The 22,656-nt window shown below is 45.7% G+C and overlaps 1 protein-coding gene across 1 annotated transcript in view; it reads left to right on the top strand.

The window, feature by feature from the left end:
• Positions 1 to 22,656, top strand: part of LOC136310275 (guanylate cyclase 2G-like) — a 49,246-nt gene that overhangs the window by 708 nt on the left and 25,882 nt on the right. Inside the window, exons 2-10 of the mRNA XM_066238646.1 lie at positions 916 to 1,264; positions 2,508 to 2,617; positions 4,742 to 4,927; positions 6,268 to 6,412; positions 15,415 to 15,550; positions 16,815 to 16,924; positions 17,536 to 17,699; positions 20,231 to 20,368; positions 22,538 to 22,621. Coding sequence (XP_066094743.1) covers positions 916 to 1,264; positions 2,508 to 2,617; positions 4,742 to 4,927; positions 6,268 to 6,412; positions 15,415 to 15,550; positions 16,815 to 16,924; positions 17,536 to 17,699; positions 20,231 to 20,368; positions 22,538 to 22,621 — 1,422 coding nt within the window. The remainder of the gene's footprint in view (positions 1 to 915; positions 1,265 to 2,507; positions 2,618 to 4,741; positions 4,928 to 6,267; positions 6,413 to 15,414; positions 15,551 to 16,814; positions 16,925 to 17,535; positions 17,700 to 20,230; positions 20,369 to 22,537; positions 22,622 to 22,656) is intronic.

Here is a 22,656-nt window from a genome sequence, read left to right as displayed (position 1 = left end):
CTATTTGAATAATGGGATTTGCTTTGCGGAAGTCCTTGGGTATCACATGCTTAGGTATGGATGCAAAGCCTAAATAGGAAAGGCGATCACAGTGCTCACTCTCACAAATACTGCAGAGTATCACTTACAGATGGTGTGGAATTCAGTTCACATTTAAATTTGAACCTTGTTCTCTCCTGGAATTCCCATTCTTCAAAGTCAAGCTCAAATGCCATTGAACCTTTCTTCACCCCTCCATCCTCACCTCTACATCCCTAATTCCAAAATCAGAAGTAATTTCTTACCTTTCTAAACTCTTATAAATCTGTTGTCTATAAATAGTGAAGGGTATATTTAATGCTATTGCTATTTTTATAGCTATTTTTATATGTCTTAGCCCCTATAACAGATCATAAATGCCTTTAACAGGAACAAGGTCTCTAAGGTGCCTTATAAATACTAGGCTCCAAGTGAAAAATGAATAAGGAACACATTAAGAAAGAAACACTAAGAGAGTGAATAGTAGCTATAAGTGTGGGCTCTGGAATCCATCTTCCTGTATTCCAATCCTGCTTCATTATTTGCTGGCTTTGTAACTTATATTTCCATGTCCCTTTGTTTTCATCTATAAAGTGGGGTAGTGATAATAACAACCTCATAGAGATGTTTTAAGAATTGAGATGATATAGATAAGCTCTTAGCACAGCACTTGGTACATAGTAGGCTCTCAATATATGCTCACTATCGTTACTCTTATAATCTGAGGTCTTGCATCCTCACATTGGACACAAGACATTAACATCAATATTTCAAAAGACAGGCTCCAGCATGACCCATCAAGTCACTGAATTCAAAATTTATGCTGATACCTTACAGTGGGGTTTGAGTGTAGCATCAACTCAAGTATGAGAAGACATCCTTTCGGTTACTTTCAAGGTGATTGGTTTGCTGGCCTCCGAGTGGAATATCCTCCTGTTTGACTTTGTTGGACAAACAGTCAAACTGGAGAAGGACTTCTTGTACGACACCTATGTGAAACTTGTGTCACCTCTGCGTGAAATTGGCTACGTGCTCCAGAAAGGTCTCCAGTACCTGGGCTGGAAACACATTGGGATGTTCGGAGGTGACTCTGGGGCTTCCTCCTGGAATAGAGTGGATGAGCTTTGGAGGGCTGTGGAGAATGAACTCCAATCCCATTTCACCATCACTGCCAGAGTCAGATACACCAGCAATGACCCAGACCTCCTGCGAGAGAATCTCAGGAACCTGTCAGAAATTGCCAGGGGTGAGTATACAAGTCTTCTGTTGTTCATGTTTGGGGAGACAGATAGGAAAAGCAGATTGAAAGTCTCCATTTTTCTGTGGGTATAAAAAGTGGATGGAAACGCTACAAAATAAACGATACATAAAAACAATTTTCCTTTTTGGTCGACGTCACCAACGATGACAACAACAAAATTTAATCTAAAGTGGAATTCTGTATGCAATAGTGTTATGATTCACTGAAAAAATTCTGGAAGCATCTTCCAGGTGGACTGGGCCTTAGACCTGGGCTGTTGTTCAGAGCACGGGCGCTGGAGACAGACAGCCTAAGTTTGAAACCAGCCTCTAATACGGTCTAGCTGTATCCTCAGGACAAATACCTTAACCTCTCTGTGCCTCAAATACCTTATCTAGAAAATGAAGATACTCATCCTGCCTACCTCATAAAAGAGTGAGGGTTACATAAGGTCATGTTTGTAAAGTCCTTAGGACTTAGCACTGTGTATGGACATAGTAATTGGTCAATGATAACAATTATTTTTTGTTGTGGAGTTCCTAGCCTTTCTGTTCTTCAATAAACTAAGCCTTCTGGCCTTGGCACCTTGGGACCAGCTGATCCTTGGCCTGGAGTGCCACCTGCAACCCCACTGCACCCCATGATTCACTGGTACAGTAACAGTTTGCAAGGGCAGGGGCCTTCTGTCTTGCTTGTTGCCATATCCTAAATTTAGGACAGTGCCTGGCACATGGTGGGAGTCCAGATAAATAGATTACAATTACCTCTTTAAAGAATCTCACTATTCCATTTGTGTGTCCACAAAATGCAGGGTGACATGTTGGAACAAAAGAAAGGCACTGTGGCCTACTCCTTACCCTCCCCCAACCCAATTCAAAAAGTCTGAATGCTCCTGGTTCTAAGTCCTCCTTCAACTCCTCCTAACTGTGTGGCTGATCCTAAACAAGCCAGATTTGTATATAGTTCTGAGCCAATTCAACAGGGAAACGAGAGCACGGGAGTAGGCTGAACCTCCTTTGACTTGCATTTTGGGAGAGAGCTGCAATGAGGACTTGGGTTCCGGAAGGCCCGTCTCCCAGGTATGCTGCTGGGGGCACACTCCGGAACAGTTTCAGCATTCCTCTTTCAGGAAAAGAAAAAGTCCCTGTCTCAGCTGGAGCAGTTTCAGGGTAGACTTTAAAAAGCACAGGCACACAGGCACGTGATCCTGTGCGACTGACTCTTTTCTTTTATTCTTTTCCTCGTATAGTTATCATCTTAATCTGCAGCTCGGAGGATGCAAGAGTTATTCTGCTGGCTGCAGAGAACCTGGGACTCCACACGGGAGAATATGTTTTCATCGTTTTGCAGCAGCTGGAGGTGGGTGGCCCCTGCGCTGAAAGGTAACTAGGGCGTGCCAGATGCCTTAGCTCACTGAAGATGGGCACGGTCCTAAGAGGCAGGCACTGCGGTGTCCTCATCTCGAGGCTGGGAGACTGGGACTGAGCTGGAAGAACTTACCCAGAGTTCTCTTGCCTAGTTAGTGAGAGGTTGAATCAGGTCTTGAACTCGGATGTTGGCTCTGGAACTGGTCCTTGGTAGTCTGTCAGGAAATGCCAGCTGAGGAGGAACTGTCACTCTTGTCATGGTGCTGAGATTCCCAAAGGACTCCCAAACACAAGTGGCTCTCACTTCCTCTTCTTCTATGGCTACCACCCTGTGTCTCTGTTGGAGTCCTGAAAAGGTCTGAAGAGGCCAACATACTCGTCCAATGAGGCCATTCTTGGGTGATTTGGTTCTTTTTTTTTTTTTTTTAATTGATTGATTTCAAAGAGAGAAAGAGAAGCATTCATTTGTTCCACTTAGTTGTGCTTTTATCAGTCATTTCCCCTATGTACCCTGACTGGAGATTGAACCTGCAACCTTGCAGTTTTGGGGTGACACTCCAACCAACTGAGCACACTAGCCAAAACCTGATTTGGTTCTTTTGGTCATGATAGGACTGGCTGAAATGTACCATGTGGCTCCTGTGAGGAATGGGTTACACATTCTGCTTGCAGTGTTGCATTAATAATCTCGAAAGCCTTGTAAGGCAGATATAATCAGCATTCCAACTCACAGATAGAAAATCAAGGCTTAGAGAAGTAAGGTATCTTATTCAAGACCTCAGAGCTCCTGAGTAGCATAGCTGGTCTTCCAAACCAGGCTTTGTGGGCTCTGAGACTGATCCCTTTGCCTCAACAGTCTGCCTTAAGGAGTACTTACTGAGTCACAGGTCCTACTGAGAGCACTTGATATGCTGAAACTCACCTCAGCTCCCACCACCCTGTGGGGAGATTCTTTTCTTTTTCCTGTTTTGTAGAGGAAACTGAGGCCCTGAGAGGGAAAATAACTTGCCAAAGGCCACATCACTAGTCGGAGGGAGAGCTGGTATTCTAATCTGGGAAGCAGGCCTCAGAGTCTTATATATATAATCACCACTCTACACCAGCAGGTTTCTGGAAGAGGTCACATGCATTGAAAGATGGATACGTTGTATAATTTTCCCAGCAGTTTTATCTTTCTAAAATGAGATTTTAAAAAATGATTCGAAGAGATTGAATGGGGCAAAATGAAGTAAAGGAAGATGTATATCAGTGTTCCATATTTTTTAAATCTTTTTTTATTTTACTGGTCAATTAGAGTTGGCATTCAATATTATTTTATATTAGTTTCAGGTCTATAGCATAAAGGTTAGACAATTATATAATTTATGAAGTGACCCCTCTGATAATTCTAGTACCCACCTGGCATCTTACGTAGTTATGACAATATTATTGGCTATATTCCCTACGCTGCACTTTACATCCCCATTGGAATATTTACTCTAGTTTTTTGAAATATGCCATTGTTATCTTGATAGAAGTTGCACTGAGTCTATAGATTGCTCTGGGTCAGTGGTTGGCAAACTCATTAGTCAACAGAGCCAAATATCAACAGTACAACAATTGAAATTTCTTTTGAGAGCCACATTTTTTAAGCTTAAACTATATAGGTAGGTACATTCCTTATCGAGGTAGCGCCCGCATGTGGTATTTTGTGGAAGAGCCACACTCAAGGGGCCAAAGAGCCGCATGTGGCTCACGAGCTGCAGTTTGCTGACCAGGGCTCTGGGTCATTTGATATTTTAACAACATTAATTCTTTCTATCCATGTGCCACCATTGGTCAGGCAACAGTCCTAACTTTTTCAAATTTTTATCACCCATTATTGAAAGATAAGTTTTCCATATCTTAACTGTTTGCTGGCAGCTCAATTTTACTTGTGGTTTTTTTTTTTGTTGTTGTTTGTTTGTTTACTGGCTTTCTTCCCAGCTAGAAAATGTGGACCTTGTAAGGCAGGCCTTCCAGAGTCATGGTGTTCCCCAGATTTAGAACGCAGAGAGTCAAATTCGACCTTGATTTGACGCACTTCTGTCGTTCAGGTTATTTTCTACAGAATCACACTGACTTCATTATATTTCAGGACAGTTTTTGGAAGGAAGTATTAACAAATCAGAAGGGGACGTACTTCCCCACCATCTATGAGTCTGTGCTACTCGTCGCCCTCAGCTCCTACGGAGAAGGTCCTGGTGATGAAGGCTTTCAACGACGAGTCTACCGAAGGCTGAGGGGGCCACCCTTCCACAGCTCCATCTCTGCAGAAGAGCAGGTCTGGGACAGGGTCTCACTGCACACGACCCTGCTCTCCCTTCCTTGAGGATATTTGTGTTTTGCTTTAATATCCTCTCTCTATTTCTCCTTTTCTTTGCCCACCCCCATAACACACACACACTCACTTACTCACACATGCACACACATACTTCCTCATCTCCCAATGCTGAGAGGAAACAGTGGTCTGATGCAATGTTGTGACGTGTGTACCCTGGGACCACAGAAAGGGGGAGAGACCAGGAGGCTTTTGGAGTCAGAGACTGGGGCTCCCATCCTAGTTCTGCTATTTACTATCTGTGAGACCTTGTGGTGAATTGCTTAACCTCCCTATAGCTCAGCCTCTTCACCTGAAAAATGAAACTGATTATGACATCGGCCTCTAGCCTGTGGTTTTGAGTATCTAATAGCATAGCACATGGAAGTCAGAGGACAGAAACCAGTGGTACTCAGACCATGACGTGTTCCATTCCAAGCAGGAAGCCAGGATTGAAGACCAGAATGGAGCAGTCAGAAATGTGGAGCTAGAACAGGTCAAGGGAAGCAGCTGGTCTGGAACAGGGAGAAGACAGTCAGAAGAGAGGGTCAGCCTGTGGTAGTCCCAGCGTGTGGGGGATGAGGGGACAAATGTCTGATACCCACAGAAAATTTGTTACACAGAAACCGTGGGGCAGAGCTGGAGCTACTTCCAATGACAGGCCACTGATAACAGGGGATCCATTAGGAACAAGGCGTCAAACTGTGGATCCCAACACACAAAGAAATATGATCAGTCAATGAATACTTGAGGAGTGATCTACTAAGTGCCAGCTCTGTACCAGCTTCTATGGGGACAACAAGTGCCTAGCATAGACGAGAACAGGTATTGAAGACCTACTATGTGCCAGGTTACACAATAGGTAGTCAACACATCCTGCCTCATTTAATTATTTCTATACTCACCAGGACAGTGGCTTTATTCTTATTTTATAAATGAGGAAACTGAAATTCAGAGAGGTTATGGAATTTACCCCAAATCTCACTGCCAGTACGTAGAAGGTCCAGCCTGACTTCAAATCACCCTCTTTCAATTAAACCATATTCTCGCACTCCTGTGGAGCTATTTCCAACCTGAAGGCTCATGCAATCTAGTTGGGAAAATGCAGCCTAACGAGGAAAATAAAGACTGTGATATCTAGGTTTATTAGCCCAGGCCCAGGCACACAGAGGGCTCGCTCCTCATTGAGAACGTCTGCTTCACCGTTAAGAGGATGGAGACAATGTCCTCCTAACAGAGCCATGGGCTGTGACTCAGGAGGCCATAGGCCTTTTTAAACCCTGTCTTTGCTTCTCTCCTTGAAGGTGAGCCCTTACTCTGCCTACCTTCATGACTCGGTCTTGCTCTATGCTCAGACCGTGAAATTCATGATAAAGGCCGGACGAGACTTCCGGGATGGGCGGCAGCTGATCAGCACCCTGAAGGGTTTTAATAGGACCATGTTGCCGGGTAAGTGGCTTGATGGTGTGTGGATTTTCAGAACTCAGGCCTGACATTCCAGTCAGCGGGGTTCTGAGATGCTGAGTATGTGGTTTAAGGCCTCTTTGCAGGCCTGCCTCACATTGAGTTATAGAATTCCTCTTTCTCGTGGAGATTGGGTCTTCCGGAACACGTGGTTGAGACCTCTCAGCTGCCCTGGTCTACTCTTCTGGCTCTGTTCTAAAGGCTGCCTGGACCAGTGAGAGGGCTTCTGAGGCTTTTTATCCCCTTCCTCCTCTCCCAGTCTCTCCCACAGCTCCTTTCAAACTGGTCCATGAAGAATAAAACTCAAGAGAGTGGGGACTGCCTCCTGGCGTCACTTCCATGATCCTTCTCATCCCATCTCTCCCTGATGGGTCACTGAGCCTCATTCATGACTCTCAGCCACTAAAGATGGGGCCAATCCTACTGGGCTTTCCTTGCCAGGCTGAGTATAGGCTTGGAGTATAGGCTTGGTGAACTGTTTCTGGAATTACCCTGGGAGCTGACTCACCACTGTCGTGTTTCTGTACGCCACTTTTCTCATTTGTAAGACAGAGAGAATACCTCCTGTCACACGGAATAGACAAATCAGCTTTTACTGAGGGCTCCCCTTTTTGAAAACATTTTTATTGAATTTATTGGGATGACATTGGTTAATAAAATGATATAGGTTTCAGGTGTACAATTCTAGAATACACCATCTGTGTATTGTATCGTGTGATCACCACCCAAAGTCAAGTCTCCTTCCTTCACCATTTATCCCCCTTTTCCCTCCTCCACCCCTCCCACCCCCTTTCCCTCTGGTAGTCACCATACTGTTGTCTGTGTCTAGGAGTATTTTTTTCTTTGCTTAATCCCTTTACCTTTTTCATTCAGCCCATAGGCCCCCTCCCCTCAGTCTCTGTCAGTCTGTTCTCTGTATCTATAAGTCTGCTTCTATTTTCTTTATTTTGTTCATTAGATTTCATATATCAGTGAAATCATATGGTACTTGTCTTTTTCTGCTGGCTTATTTCATTTAGCATAGTACTCTTCAGGTCCATCCATGCTGTCGAAAAGGATAAGATTTCCTTTTTTCATATAGCGGAATGGTATTTCATTGTGTGAATGCACCATAGCTTTTTTATCCCCTCATCTACTGATGGGCACCTGGGCTGCTTCTAAATCTTGGCTATTGTAAATAATGCTGCAGTGAACATAGGGGTGTATATATTCTTTTGAATTAATGTTTTGCATTGCTTAGCTATATTCCCAGAAGCAGAATTCCTGGGTCATAAGGCAGTTCCATTTTTAGTTATTTATTTTTTTGAGGTAACTCCATACTGCTTTCCACAGTGGCTGCACCAATCTGGATTCCCACCAATAGTGCACGAGGGTTTCCTTTTCTCCACATCCTCACCAACATTTGTTTGTTGTTGTCTTCTACTAATTTTGGGTTTCTTTTTTCTTTTTTTTACAGAGACAGAGAGAGAGTCAGAGAGAGAGATAGATAGGGACAGACAGGAACAGAGAGAGATGAGAAGCATCAATCATCAGTTTTTCGTTGCAACACCTTAGTGGTTCATTGATTGCTTTCTCATATGTGCCTTGACCGCAGGCCTTCAGCGGACTGAGTAACCCCTTGCTCGAGCCAGCGACCTTAGGTCCACGCTGGTGAGCTTTGCTCAAACCAGATGAGCCTGCGCTCAAGCTGGTGACCTCAGGGTCTCGAACCTGGGTCCTCTGCATCCCAGTTCGATGCTCTATCCACTGCATCACTGCCTGGTCAGGCATGGGTTTTGTTTGTTGTTCTTGTTCTAGTTCCTTTCAGTGTAAAGTTAGATTGTTTCTTTGATTTTTTTTGTTTCTTGAGATAGGCCAATAATGCTATGAATTTCCTTCTTAAAACTGCTTTCACTGTGTCTCATTAATTTTGGTTGTTGTGTTCTCATTTTCATTTGTTTCAAGGTATAGATTTGTTTCTTGATCTCATTGTTAGCCTATTCATTGTCTAGCAACATGTTATTTAGGCTCTATGAGTTTGTGTGCTTCTTGCTTTCTTTCCTGTGTTTGATTTCTAGTTTCACACTATTATGGTTCAGAGAAAATGTTTGCTATGATTTCAATTTTCTTAAATTGATTGAGACTTATTTGGTATCCTAACATGTGGTCTATCCTAGAAAATTTTCCAGGTATACTGGAGAAGAGTATATATTCTGCTGCTTTGGGATGAAATGCTCTGAAAATGTTGATTAAATCCATCTGATCTACTGTATCATTTAAGGCCACTGTTTTCTTCTTGATTTTCTGTCTGAAAGATCTATCCATTGATGTCAATGGGGTGTTAAACTCCTTTACTATGAATGTATAACTGTCAATCTCTTTCTTTTTTTTTTTTTTTTTTTGTATTTTTCTGAAGCTGGAAACGGGGAGAGACAGTCACACAGACTCCCGAATGCGCCCGACCGGGATCCACCCGGCACGCCCACCAGGGGCGAGGCTCTGCCCACCAGGGGGCGATGCTCTGCCCATCCTGGGCGTCGCCATATTGCGACCAGAGCCACTCTAGCACCTGAGGCAGAGGCCACAGAGCCATCCCCAGCGCCCGGGCCATCTTTGCTCCAATGGAGCCTTGGCTGCGGGAGGGGAAGAGAGAGACAGAGAGGAAAGCGCGGCAGAGGGGTGGAGAAGCAAATGGGCGCTTCTCCTGTGTGCCCTGGCCGGGAATCAAACCCGGGTCCTCTGCACGCTAGGCCGACGCTCTTCCGCTGAGCCAACCGGCCAGGGCCTGTCAATCTCTTTCTTTATGTCCACCAATATTTGCTTTATATATTTAGGTGTTCCAGTGTTGGCTTCATAAATGTTTACAAGGGTTATATGTTTTCATTGGATTGCTTCCTTTATCACGTATGTAGTATCCTTCTTTGTCTCTTACTGTGGCCTTTGTTTTAAAGTCTACTTTGTCTAAGTATTGCTATTTCAGTTGTTTTTTTTATTTTCATTTGTATGAAATATTTTTTCTAATCCTTTATTTTTGTCTGTGTGTATCTTTCATTCTAAGGTGGGTCTCTTGTAGACAGCATATATATAGGTCTTATTTTCTTATCTGTTCTGCTACCCTATATATTTTGATTGGAGAATTTAAGCCATTTACATTTAAAGTGATTATTGATAGGACCGTATGTATTGCTATTTTATCTTGTTAACTATGTTCCTGTGTTTTGTTTTCTTATTCTCTTTCTCCTTCATGTTCTCCTTCTCTTTCTCCTCCTCCTCCTTCTCTTCATACTCCTCCTCTTCCTCTTCCTCCTCCTTTTTCAAAAAGATCCTTTAACATTTCTTGTGAAAGGGTTTGGTGGTAATAGACTCCTTTAGCTTTTTCTGGTCTGGGAAACTCTTTGTTTCTCCTTCAATTTTAAAGGGACAGCCTTGCGGTGCAAAGTAGTCTTGATTATAGGTCCTTGATTTCCATCACTTTGAATATTTCATGCTAGTTTCTGTGGCCTAAAATGTTTCTGTTGAGAAATCATCTAGATGTCTTATGGGAGCTCCCTTGTAGGTAACTAACTGTTTTAATTTTGTGGCTTTTAAGATCTTCTCTTTGTCTTGAATTTTTGCCATGTAAATTATGATGTGTCTTGATGTGGGCCTCTTAGGGTTTATCTTGTTTGGGACTCTGCATTTTCTGGACTTGTGTGTCTCTTTTCTTTACCAGGTAAGAAAAGCTTTTTAATCATTATTTCTTCAAACAGATTTTTTTTTTTTTTTTTACAGAGACAGAGAGAGAGTCAGAGAGAGGGATAGACAGGGACAGACAGACAGGAACGGAGAGATGAGAAGCATCAATCATTAGTTTTTCTTGCGCATTGCAACACCTTAGTTGTTCATCGACTGCTTTCTCATATGTGCCTTGATCGTGGGCCTTCAGCAGACCAAGCAACCCCCTGCTGGAGCCAGCAACCTTGGGTCCAAGCTGGTGAGCCCCTGCTCAAACCAGATGAGCCCGCACTCAAGCCGGCGACCCCGGGGTCTCGAACCTGGGGTCTCGAACCTGGGTCCTTGGCATCGTAGTCCGATGCTCTATCCACTGCACCACCGCCTGGTCAGGCTCTTCAAACACATTTTTGATCCCTTGGTCTCTTCTGGTGCCCCAATGATGCAGATGTTGTTATGCTTCGTGTTGTCCCAAAGGTCCCTTAAACTGCCTCTCTCTCTATCTCTCTGTGTGTGTGTGTGTGTGTGTGTGTATATATGTGCTCTGATTCTGAATTTTTTGCTACTTCATCTTCTAAATTGCTAATTTGATCCTCTGCTTCATGCAACCTACTGTTTATTCCTCCTAGTGTAGTCTTTTTTTTTTTTTTTTTGTATTTTTTTCTGAAGTTGGAAATGGGAGGCAGTCAGACAGACTCCCGCATGCGCCTGACTGGGATCCACCCGGCATGCCCACCAGGGGGCGATGCTTTGCCCATCTGGGGTGTTGCTCTGTTGCAACCAGAGCCATTCTAGCACCTGAGGCAGAGGCCATAGAGCCATCCTCAGTGCCTGGGTCAACTTTGCTCCAATGGAGCCTTGGCTGCAGGAGGGGAAGAGAGAGACAGAGAGGAAGGAGAGGGGGAGCGGTGGAGAAGCAGATGGGCACTTCTCCTGTGTGCCCTGGCCGGGAATTGAACCTGGGACTCCTGTACGCCAGGCCAACACTCTACCACTGAGCCAACCGGCCAGGGCCTTCTAGTGTAGCCTTCATTTCAGATCTTGTATTCTTAATTTCTTACTGGTTCTTTCTTTATGGCTTCTTTGTCCTTTTTTTATGCTTGCTATCTCTTTGTTGAAGTTATCACTAAGTTCCTTGCATATCTTTATGACCATTTTTTTTTTTGAATTCTCTATCTGGTAAATTCCTTGCCTCCATTTCATTTAGCTGCTTTTTGGAGATTTCTCCTGTACTTTCATTTGGGATATGTTTCTCTGTCTCGTCTTTTGCCTGCCTCTTTGTGTTTGTTTCTATGTATTTAGTAGATCTGCTGTAACATCCAGCCTTGGTAGGGTGGACTTATGTAGTTGATATCCCATAGGACCCAGTGGTAAAGTCTCCTTCGTGAACTGAGCTGGGGTCTCCACGAATGCCCCTAATGTGGGTTATGTGGGCCCTCCCGTTGTAATTGAAATGTGATTTCTGTTTGTCCGTTCATGCACGGGGTTGACACCCAGGCTGGTTGACTGGGAGGATTGATCTGTACTTTAATATATGAGCTGCTGTGCAGGTGCTGAGCACAGAAAACGAAAGTCACCTCAGCAAGATCTGGTGCCTGCCGAGATCTCCCTTTGGACATGCTGCTTGTGAAGCTAATTGGATCCTGCTATGATGCTGTCTGGAGCTGGCCGCTGTGTGTATTGGTTTGGGGGCCTCTTGTGAGGGACTCTGGTGCAGGCCAATGTCAGGCACTGCCTGTGCCTGACCCTGGACAACCTGTTTAGAACTATAAAATGACCCACAGTTTGTGGCTGCCCTGTTGGGTCTGGGGTTACGTGGGAAGGACCAAGCCACATGCCAAAGCCAGCTTTTATTAGCACCAGGCCTGGGGGGCAGGTCATTCAAAGTACCAACGCATCCCCAGATATGCCTTCACCCGCCTCAGCCTGTCTGCTTCCTGTTAGGCTCAGTGACGGAAAAAGCCTCTGGTGGTACTCGAGTTGCATGAGGTAGGTTTTCAGTGAGTCACCAGGTAGAAGCAAGTGGTATTTGCCAGACTTATACAGTTTCAAACTCAGTACCAGTACTGACTGTGAGGCCACTCAGCAAATGTCCCGGGGTATGCCAAGTCTAGCTACCTCTCATTGGGTGCTCACACACATTTGTGGTAGGTGGAGTCTCAGGGAGTCATTAAAGTGATGCCAACAGAGTTTATCAGGCCCCAAACAGTCCAGGATTTGGGTCTGCACTATTGGGGCATGTGAGGGAAAAATGGCCACTGTTCTAGAGCCACACAACTCAGTCCATCCAAGATTCTGCCAGGAACCTAATTACAGCAGGATGTAGACCCCCCTTGATTGAGAGGGTGGAGCTAATGGATCTCCCGTGAAGGGGAAGTATCGGTCTGGCTTGGAGTAATCTAGGAAAAGTGGCCCCCCACCCTGAGCTATACAACTCTGTCTGTCTGGATTCTGCCCAGACCTTGGCAGGGCAAAGCCACTAGAAGTAGGGAGGGTGGGGCCACTGGGAGCCAGGAGAATAGGGCCAGCAGATCTCCTGTGAGTGGGGAGCACCAGTCATATTCATGGGAAAGTGGGGGAATGGCCTCCATACTAAAGACACACAACTCAGTCACTGATACCCCCAGCCTATACACTGCCGCCCAAGAAATGGACTCCTTAGCAGGGTGCAGCTTCAGGTGGTCCAGGGGATGGACCTACTGCATTCCTCAGGCCAATGCCACATGGAGAGGAGGGCTCCACCCACGATAGATGGCGTCTGTAGTGTGGGAGAGAGACTCAGCACAGGTATCCTGGCAGCTGTCTCCGTTTCTTGTGTTCATTTCTGCCATCGTGTCCTTCAGCTTTATCCCCAGAGCCACACACCCCAGTTTCTGCTCATGTGATTTGCCTGATCTGCCAGAGCCCAGGATGAATAACAGAAAATATATAAAATTTTGTGCATTGACCCTTTAAGAGGGCACCTTTGTCTCTAGCAGACTCGTGTCTCTCCCTGGTGGACAGAACCCATACCAATTTTCATAGCCAGATGTTATATGGGAGCCTCTTCCCACCTCTGATGCTCTGGGCTGGGGTGTCCAGCTGGGGGGTTGAGATCCCGCTCTTCTTAGGGGGAACCTTTGCAGCTGAGATATCCCTCCAGAATCTCAGCTGCCACCTGTGGGAGTGGGGAGAGCCATTTTAGTGTCTCTATCCTTACTACCAGTCTCAATGTGGCTAATTCTGTAAATCCCTTGGTATAAGACTTCTCTTCATTTAGTCTTCAGTTGGTTATCCATGTTAATTGCTCTATATTTTAGTTGTAATTACAGTTTGCTCCTGGCAGGAGGTGAGTGTAGCATTTACCCACTCTGCTGCCATCTTGGATCTCCCTATTGAATGAAGGCTTACCTTAAAGCAAGCCGGGTGCCAAGAGCCTCTGCACACTACCCACTCAATCCTCACACAATCCATGAAGTAATAGTACTATTACTATCTGCATTATGGTACACAGGTGAGTAAACCCAGGGTAGAAGGTTATGTACTTGTCCAAGGTCACGACTTTACTACATGGTGGAGCCAGAACTCAGAATAAAGCCTGCCTTTCTCCAGGGACCACATGTTCTTCCCTGTTGTGTAAAACTGAGGAGGAATTAAAATATATCAAGGGCTTTGCACATAGTGGTTTCTCATTAAATAGAGGCTATTTATCTTTTCTTTGGCTTATTAGTCACTTAATAAATTATGACCTAAATCTTGCCATAAAACTCAAAGAAGACAACCAAGGCCTCCTCTTCGGGGTTCTCATAGACTCAGGTCACCTCTACCCCATCAATACCTTTCCAAGTGGGAATTTTAACCTGCTTCCCTCCCCTCTCTGCTTCTGTACCCTGAAGCATTTGCTTAAAAAAAAAAAAAAAAGGTGAGGGGAGTCTGTCTTCCTGCCCTCAGTTTAATCTTCTCTGCCAGAACAATTTATTTCCTCTTTATTGCCATTTTTAGAAATTCCTGATTAGGGGTGCTTGTGAAGGGCAATGAATCCCTTTAAGAAAACTCAAGGCATCTCATTTGGGGGCGCTGAGGTACCTTGGCTTCTTTCATAGACTTTAGCTTCTGTTCTATCATGAGCTGCAGGCCTGGCCCTGGACCGAGTCAGGATATTTGTCTCCGTGTCTTGTGTTCATTTCTGCCATGGTGTCCAGGACCACAGCCGCAGAACTAGCCAGTGCCAAGGGCCTTTACACCAACCTGGTAGAGGCCCCCACTGGAGGAGGCCAAATTAAGACACAGGCCCCACCCCCTCTTCCTGTGGTGAACAGCTACACAGAGAGCAGGGGTCCTGGTCATTGCCTTGGCCCCAGCCCCTCCCCTGTGTAAACTTTGGAGAGAGCTGGGCTCCTCCCCCACACTAAATGCTCCAGCCAGTGTGCGTGTGCTCCACACTGCAGCAGGGTGCTGGGAAGAACACAGCACTTGGGGCCCAATCGGCCTGCCCCTTCCTGTCTCTGGAATCTAGGGGTCTTGCTTCCTAACCCTGTTTGTTAGGAGTGAACGATGGCACCTCTTCGGCAGGAGTCCACTGGGCCTGTGAAATCACCACCACCCATAGTGCTGGGGACATAATACATGTATAATAGATGGTAACTTTGTGTCCTGTGCCCAGTGAGAATAAATGAGCAGTAAGTCCTGAGTCAGACCACTGGTTCTAGTTCAGGGTGTGGAAGGGTTGCTTCACCTCTCCAGGACCTCAGGTCTTGGATGTGTCTTTTGTGCATGGGGTTGGCCATTTCCTAAGTAGAACAAAGACCACCCGGGGCCGGCTCCAAGTGCCTGGCCAGTTCCTGAGCACAGACCCAAACCAGGAGGACTGGAGAGACAGAGCGCTCAGACTTGGGCCCTAGGGCCTGGGACTGGGGTGAGAGGATTGTGGTGCCCGGAGGAGACCGCTGTCCCCAATCCCAGCCCACTGCCTCCATGTCATTTGGCCTCTTTTTGTCATATCTGATTACTGTATGGAAGCATAAATCTTGGGTTTTAGTTGGAAACTATTTTTTAAAAAGCTGGATGGGCCTCCTTAGCGTAGGCCTAACAAAACACGTCGGCTGGCCCAAAGTGGCCCTTTGAGTCTCACCGGGGTGCCACCTCTGAACTTTTCTTTTCTTCATTCTCTTCCCTGACCCTCTCCTCAAATTCCCTGAAATGGCAAAGATCTCACGCTGGCTCTCAGTGGCCTCTGGGGAGAGGGTTTTGCTGGTGTGAGTCCGCCGCTCGAGTTCCTCTCTGCCCTCCTTACCACATGCAGTCTTCTCTCTTTCCAGGGATCACCGGGCCGGTGTTTGTGGACTCACGGGGAGAAAGGCTTATGGATTACTCGGTCTACGCTCTACGGAGGTCCAGAAACGGGTCACTCGTTCTTCCTGTCCTCCACTACGACAGCTCTCAGAAAGTCATCAGGTGCTGGTGGAACATTTCTTCGAGTTTTGATCATGCAACAGGAAGAGACCTGGGAGCAGAGGGAGGACTGGGGCCCTTGCTGGAGGACCAGTTTGGGATCTCAGCTTCTAGAATTCACCATATCTTGTCTGGTGCTTTCTGAACTTACAGAATTGACTTTGGGCCTTTAAGGTGATCTGGCCCCTGATTGTGGAATTGGCTTAGTCACTTGAGTTTAAAACACAACACCCTCTAACTGTGCACAGCCACCGGGGCCCAGGCTTCATCTGATGCTCCAGCAGGGCAAGTCACACAGGCCCTTGGTTTCAGAGAGAGGCCCTTGGTTTCAGAGAGAGGCCCTGGCCCCGGGCAGGGTGGTGGTGGTGGTGGAGGACAGCGCCCCCTAGAGGGCTGGGAGCATAGTCTGAGAAACAGACTCCTCCAGGTGGCCTGACTCCAAAACAGAGAGCCCTGTGGACACCAGGGCCTGTGTGCCGTTCTGGGTTTCCAGTATTCAGGAAGCCCTGGAAAAAGTCTGTTTTTGGTCTCGCAGCCAAAAATCAATAAGAAAACTGTAAAACAACAAAAAACAAAAAAACAAACCCTAAAGCTTAATTTAATTTCTCCTTGCCTCCACCATCACCACCCCCAATCCAGATTTGATTTGACACTTTTTTCCTTTCCTACTCTTATGGAATTTTAATGTATCAAAATGGGTTGGCCAAGGAAATAAAATAACCACGGCAGACTAGGTCTTTAGGATGGTGGACACAGGCCTTCTCCACGCAGGGGGAGACATTTTGTCTGTGAAATGTTGAGGCACTCTGTAACAAGCCGTGTCTGTATCAAACGCGGGGAAAGGCCCAGCAACACCGGGCAATTGGTAAACCATCTTTTAAATCAGAAGTGACGTGTCTTAAATCAAAAGATCGAGTCAGCTATTCTACCCTGCAAAAAGATGTTGTTTTTCCATGAATTAGATTACCCAAAGGCTGGATTTGAAGAGTCTAGGGGAGGTGGGAAAATTGGATGGGTCAGCGGACACCAGGGTCTACTTTTTTTGCAAATGACATGTGTGTTTCATTTGCCCTTGCTATTCTTGAGGTAGAGACAAATAGAATGAATTAAATGGGCACTCACTGATCTTTAATTTTCTTTCTTTCTTTTCTTTTCTTTCTTTCTCTCTCTCTCTCTCTCTCTCTCTTTCTTTCTTTCTTTCTTTCTTTCTTTCTTTCTTTCTTTCTTTCTTTCTTTCTTTCTTTCTTTCTTTCTTTCTTTCTTTCAGGCCGATGAGGAATTTCTCCACTCTCACTTGGGCCCACGGCTTCCTTCCTGCAGACAGACCTAGCTGTGGATTTCACAACGAGCTCTGTGAAAGTGGGCTCGCTTTTACAGGTCAGTGTGGGGCGTAGAGAGGAGAGCAGGAAGGGATTCTCCATAGCAGGGCTTTTCAACAGCAACGGCACTATTGACATTTGGGGTGGGGTCAGCTTTGTTGGGGTGGGAGGGACTGTCCTATGCATTGTAAGTTGCTCAGCAGCATCCCTGCCTCCACCTTAGATGCTAGTGGTACTCTCTAGTTGTAACCACCCAAAATATCACCAGAAATTTCACTCTAAGGAGGTAGAAAAAAAATCTAGACAGGGGCGTGTCACCTAACTGTTAGGGGCCCAGCCCTGGAATCAGATGAGAAACAACTCTAAGGAGAGCACATAGTAAATGTTTAATAAAATATGGTGGTGATATTAGAAATGATCACTTTTATTCCTCTACCATGAAAGTTTCCACACAGAGGGAGAAGTGAGTGCAGTTGCCATGGGAACCGGAGAGGAGGTCAGAAACAGGGTTCCCGGAGGAGACAAGTCTGAGGGAACTCGGAGTGTTCTAACTTGGACCCCTGCCTGGTGGCCTCTGAGGCATGTGCCTGTCAGGGCCAGGCTGGGGCAGGGATATTTCCCTGTCTGCTCTTAGGCAGGCTTGAGCAATAATATGTCTGTGCCTTCCAGGTGGGACCGCTGTGATTCTCACTGTGACCTTCCTGATTACCGTCTTGGGAACTGCCATCGTATGTCTGATTTTAAGGGTGCAGAAGGGAAAACTGCAGAGGCAAAACAGAGACATTTGGTGGTGGATCAATTATGATGACATCACCATTCTGCCCCAGAACAAGGTAAGATGCCCACTTCTGCTAACTTTTGGTGATTTGTGGAAGGGCCCTCACCCAGGAGCTTGGGAGAGCAGAGGCTGACTCATTTATAAAGTGAGCACTTTGCGCCCTGGCCGGTTGGCTCAGAGGTAGAGCGTCGCCCTAGCGTGCGGAGGACCCGGGTTCGATTCCGGCCAGGGCACACAGGAGAAGCGCCCATTTGCTTCTCCACCCCTCCGCCGCGCTTTCCTCTCTGTCTCTCTCCTCCCCTCCCGCAGCCGAGGCTCCATTGGAGCAAAGATGGCCCGGGCGCTGGGGATGGCTCTGTGGCCTCTGCCTCGGGCGCTAGAGTGGCTCTGGTCGCAACATGGCGACGCCCAGGATGGGCAGAGCATCGCCCCCTGGTGGGCAGAGAGTCGCCCCTGGTGGGCGTGCCGGGTGGATCCCGGTCGGGCGCATGCGGGAGTCTGTCTGACTGTCTCTCCCTGTTTCCAGCTTCAGAAAAATGAAAAAAATAAAAAAAATAAAAAAAAATAAAGTGAGCACTTTGCAGAGAGTCTCGGGCCCCAAATTCTGGTTCTGAGCCTACTATTTCCTTGCTGAATATCTCTGGGAACATCATGTCTGGGTCTGCTAGGTACTGAAAATGATCAGATGGTCTCTAACGGCCCCTTCAGCTCTGTTGCCCAGTGGGTGTGAGCTCAACTATTAAAGCTGGTTGCTGGAGAGCCTGTAGTTATTTTCAAAACCACACTAAACCCTTTAATCTCCTGATGACTGAGACAGGAAGGGTCATGTGCTCAACACACACGTGTTGTCCATCTACTGTAGGCCAAACGTAGCTCAAGGCATGGGATGCTGTGCAAAGGAGATGCCATCCGTGGGAAGCAGGTGCTCCAAAAGGTGTCTATACGATGAGACAGAGCCCTGCAGAGGGAGGAATTAAATGTCTCAGCATTGTGAAGGCTTCATGGAAGAGGTGGCATTTGGGAAGAGTGAGTTTGCTAGTGGTGAGTAGGAGAGAAGTAACACAGAGTATGCCAAGGTGTGGGGTGCTCAGGGCTGGGCGGCTTGGAACACATTTAATAAGCATGACATTATTTGGTCAGTAGATAACATTTATAATTTCAAAAAAGTACTGCCATGACTGTCTTTCATGCATATTTGAGCTTGACGTTTTCAAGAGTCTTTTCTTTTTTTCCTTCTTGTTTTGTTTTGGTAATTGATATCAAACCCTGTAATCTTTGCAAGCCTGTATCGATTATTCTGACGCTTGTATTGTCTCCCCAGTAATGTTTGTAAGAAATGTTCTTTAGACTGACAAGGTAGACTTGAGTTTCTATTCTTTAATAAGAGCTCTTTGTTCCTGGGGGGGGGGGGGGATGGAGAGCGAGAGGTTCTATTTTACTTTCAGCTCAGTTTATTAAAAACCTAAAACTGAAATAAATTTTATTTCAAAGACCAACAGTTTTACAATTTCAGCTAGAACTTGCTCAGGGGTACATGCTACTCAAGATAATACGAGAATAACAAGCTATGTCGAGCTGCTGTTAAGTCAAAACCTATCTATCTATCAGAACAAATGTGTGGCTCTTAAATATCTTAAAGTAAAAAACAAAAAGAAAAGAAATGTTCTATCTAATATTGTTGCCTTAAAAAAAAAAAGCACTAGTTAGACCAAGGAATAGACTTTTGCTCTAACAGACTTTTAAGTTCATTGTAAAGGTAAGGAATGCATTATGTGTCGAAATCCAATATACCTCTCAGGATATGTATATTTTGTTCCTCTTATCTTGGCTTCATTTTCAGAATTGTAGTTTGTGGAATTAGTTTCCTTTTCTTGGTATTCTTGCATATACTATTCATTCAATAAGTTATGATTTTTCAAAAAAAAAGAAAAGAAAAAAGAAAAGAAAGGGACTTGGCAGGACCAGGGAGGCCCCAACATGCTCGGGCCAGGAGATTGAAGTCTACGAGTGAGTTGTTTTCAGATGTCCTTGGGGATTCTGAGGCTCACTGGTCTGGTCATGGGATAAATAATAAATTAAGGGTACAGGTGTGGTGGGAGGAATTCTGAGCCCTCCTCTTCCCTCTTCAGCCAAAGCAGCTTTGACTTTCCTGGTTTCTACATTAGTGTTCCAAGTAAGACTTTCCTTGGAAAACAAGGTTCCTTAGCTTTAAAGACATTCTCTAGGTGTTAGGGAGCTGCCAGGTGTATCAAGCAGAGAGATAACATGGTTAGATGTGTATTTGGGAAAATAACTCCGCGTCAGGTCACACATCTGGTCGAAGTCCTGAGCCAGAACTTGCATTTGGGTAGTCTGCCCCCAGAGCCCGTTCTCTCGGCCATGGCACCATATATGGTGGTACGGGGCAAGAGCGATGCGTGTAGCGGTTAAGCACTCACACTTCTGGTCAGAGAGATCAGGGTTTGAGTCCTGATTCTCTCATTATCTGTGTGACTTTGACACTCATTTTCCTCGTTGACAAAGAGCACAGTCTCCTCATTACTGGCTCATGCCGCTGAGGGCACTGGACTGGGTCCTGTTTTGCAGACGTCCCAGAGAGGCACTCCTGTGTCGAGAGGGAACAGCAGCAACACATCTAGTGTGATGATTCCTGGGGACTTCAGCTCCCTTGTCAAGAGCCAGCAGGGGGAAGAGCTCTTCTATGCCCCAGTAGGGCTTTACCAGGTACCTCTGAGAGAAAGGTGATCGCATGAAGTGTATGTCTGTCTCGTTCTCTGCAGGTCAGGCAGGGCATTCTGAATAAGAGGGCATTCTGAATAGGAGGGCATTCTCCGGGTAAATGCCGGGTGGACTTCTGACTCCAGATTCCTGTTCCTCAACTATAATGTGCCCATGAATCCTCAGAGGCTCTCGTTAGAGGGCAGACTCTGGTTTAGCAGGTCTGGGCTGGGGCCTGAGAGTCTGCATTTTCCCTGTCAAACTCCCAGGTGATTCCTGTGCTGGCTTCTGTGTTAGACTCATCTTTGTCAAATAGAGCTTCCTATGAATGCGGTAATATTCCAGATCTGCTCAGTCCAGTATGGTAGCCACTTACCATCATGGGACTGTTCAACGTTAATGTGACTGGGGAGCTCCATTTTAAATTTTGTATCATTTTCATTTAATTGGCATCATGGGGGTAGTGGCTATCATATTGAACAGTATAGTCTTGGAGCATGGATCACTTCATTTTTGGAATTTGAGCTCTGATGAATCAGTCGTGGGTATTGATTCATCCACAGTATAAACAGGAAGCTGCTGAAACCTGCAGTTTAATTCCTGTCTGCCCCCTCACCCTCCCATCCTACGCCTGATCATTATGACTGTCTGTGCTTAGCATTCCTTCAGAAGGTCAAGTCCCCTGGGGGAAACTTTTATAAAGAAAAAAATATCTATATTTACTCTTCGAAAAGGAAGTCCCCAGAGAGTAAGGGCAGGAAGCTCCAAGCAAGGGGAGGGCTTATTCCTTGCTTAAATTGGGTTTAGCAAAGATTGGAACGAAATCATTCCTTGGGCAATGGAACCTGTTTTTCTCAATGTTTGCTTGAGTTTGCAAACTACAAAAAGACCTCCTTGGATATTATCACCCATTCAACCTCCACTCATATAAATCTGTGCATTACAGTCTGCTAGCCATTTAGAGATGGAAGCCAACACTCTGCAGCATGTTATTATTGGTTAATCTTCCTAAAATGTCTTCCAACTTCTCCCTCAAACACCATCGCTGGGTTCCCCATGTCTATTGACGGTATGAAGGTTTCCAAACCCTTTAACAAGGGGCTCAAGGCTCTCTACTGCCCAGCCCCAACCTATTTTCAGAACCCTTTTTAATTTTCTTCTTGGCCAACATCCTATACTCCTCCGATTGGTCTTTCTGATATGTCATGGATGTTTCACCCTCAGACAATGCTATGCCTGCTGCTCCTCCCCCACCCCATCTGGAACTTTCTTATCCTTCAGGGTTCAGCTTAAGCATCACTGCTTCCAGGGAGCTTTTCCTTCTCCCCACAAGGATCCCTTCCTCCTCGGAACTCCTGTCACAGTACTGAGTTCTTTGCAATTAATCCCATGGTAAAAGTGGCAGATCTGTGGCTGACATTTAATTCATACTGAGGCTAACCTTCTCATGTGTCCAGATTCTGTCTCTTCCTCTACCCAGATCTTTCCAGGATATGGTATATTTTATGGTGATTGATTATGTGACTATAAATGCAGACTCAGTAGTTCATAACAATAAGATATGCTATTTACTGAGAACTTGATATGTGCCAGGCATTGAGTTAACATAACAGTGTTCACATGTTTAAATTTAGTCCTCACAACAACCCTATGAGATAGGTATTATTTTTAATCTCCATTGTACAGATGAGGAAATGGAGGCTTGGAGAGGTTGAATCCCTTGCTCCAGGTCACGTAGGTAGTAAATGGTAGAAATGGTCTTTGAACCAGGTATCTGACTCCAGACTTACTCTTATAACCTCAACTCACTATTCCTCTGAATGATAACGGGACATTGTTGTGTAATAGAGAAAATGTAGTGTTGGAATCGAATGTTCCAATTCTGGCTGTGCTACCTACAAATGTATGACCTTGAACAAGTTACCTGACCTCAGGGGTCTTGTCTGGGACTTTGCTGGACTCGCGGGACTGTGCTGCCTGTTGAGTGAGCTCCTATGTGTTGCGCAGCTAGCTCAGTGCCTCCCTGGGGCTGATTCAGGTAATGAGGAGCTTGATGATCCTTTTCATAGACTGGTTTCTCGCCAGTCTTCCTGCTCCCCTTCCTAGCTCTTTCTGAGTAGAGCCTTTTCTGGATCACCTTGGGTTAAGAACATTCCACTTTGTCTCTGGTTCCAGGGAAACCATGTGGCCATCTGCTATGTTGGTGACCAAGCAGAAGCCTGGATCAGGAAGCCATCTGTGCTGCAGGAAATCCGGCTGGTGAGGTCCCCGCCCCGGGAGGAGACACAGTGGCA

Source organism: Saccopteryx bilineata, chromosome 7, assembly GCF_036850765.1.
Source record: "Saccopteryx bilineata isolate mSacBil1 chromosome 7, mSacBil1_pri_phased_curated, whole genome shotgun sequence".
Taxonomy (NCBI): domain Eukaryota; kingdom Metazoa; phylum Chordata; class Mammalia; order Chiroptera; family Emballonuridae; genus Saccopteryx; species Saccopteryx bilineata.
Note: the sequence above shows the minus strand (reverse complement) of the source record. Positions and strands in the feature narration are given on the sequence as shown.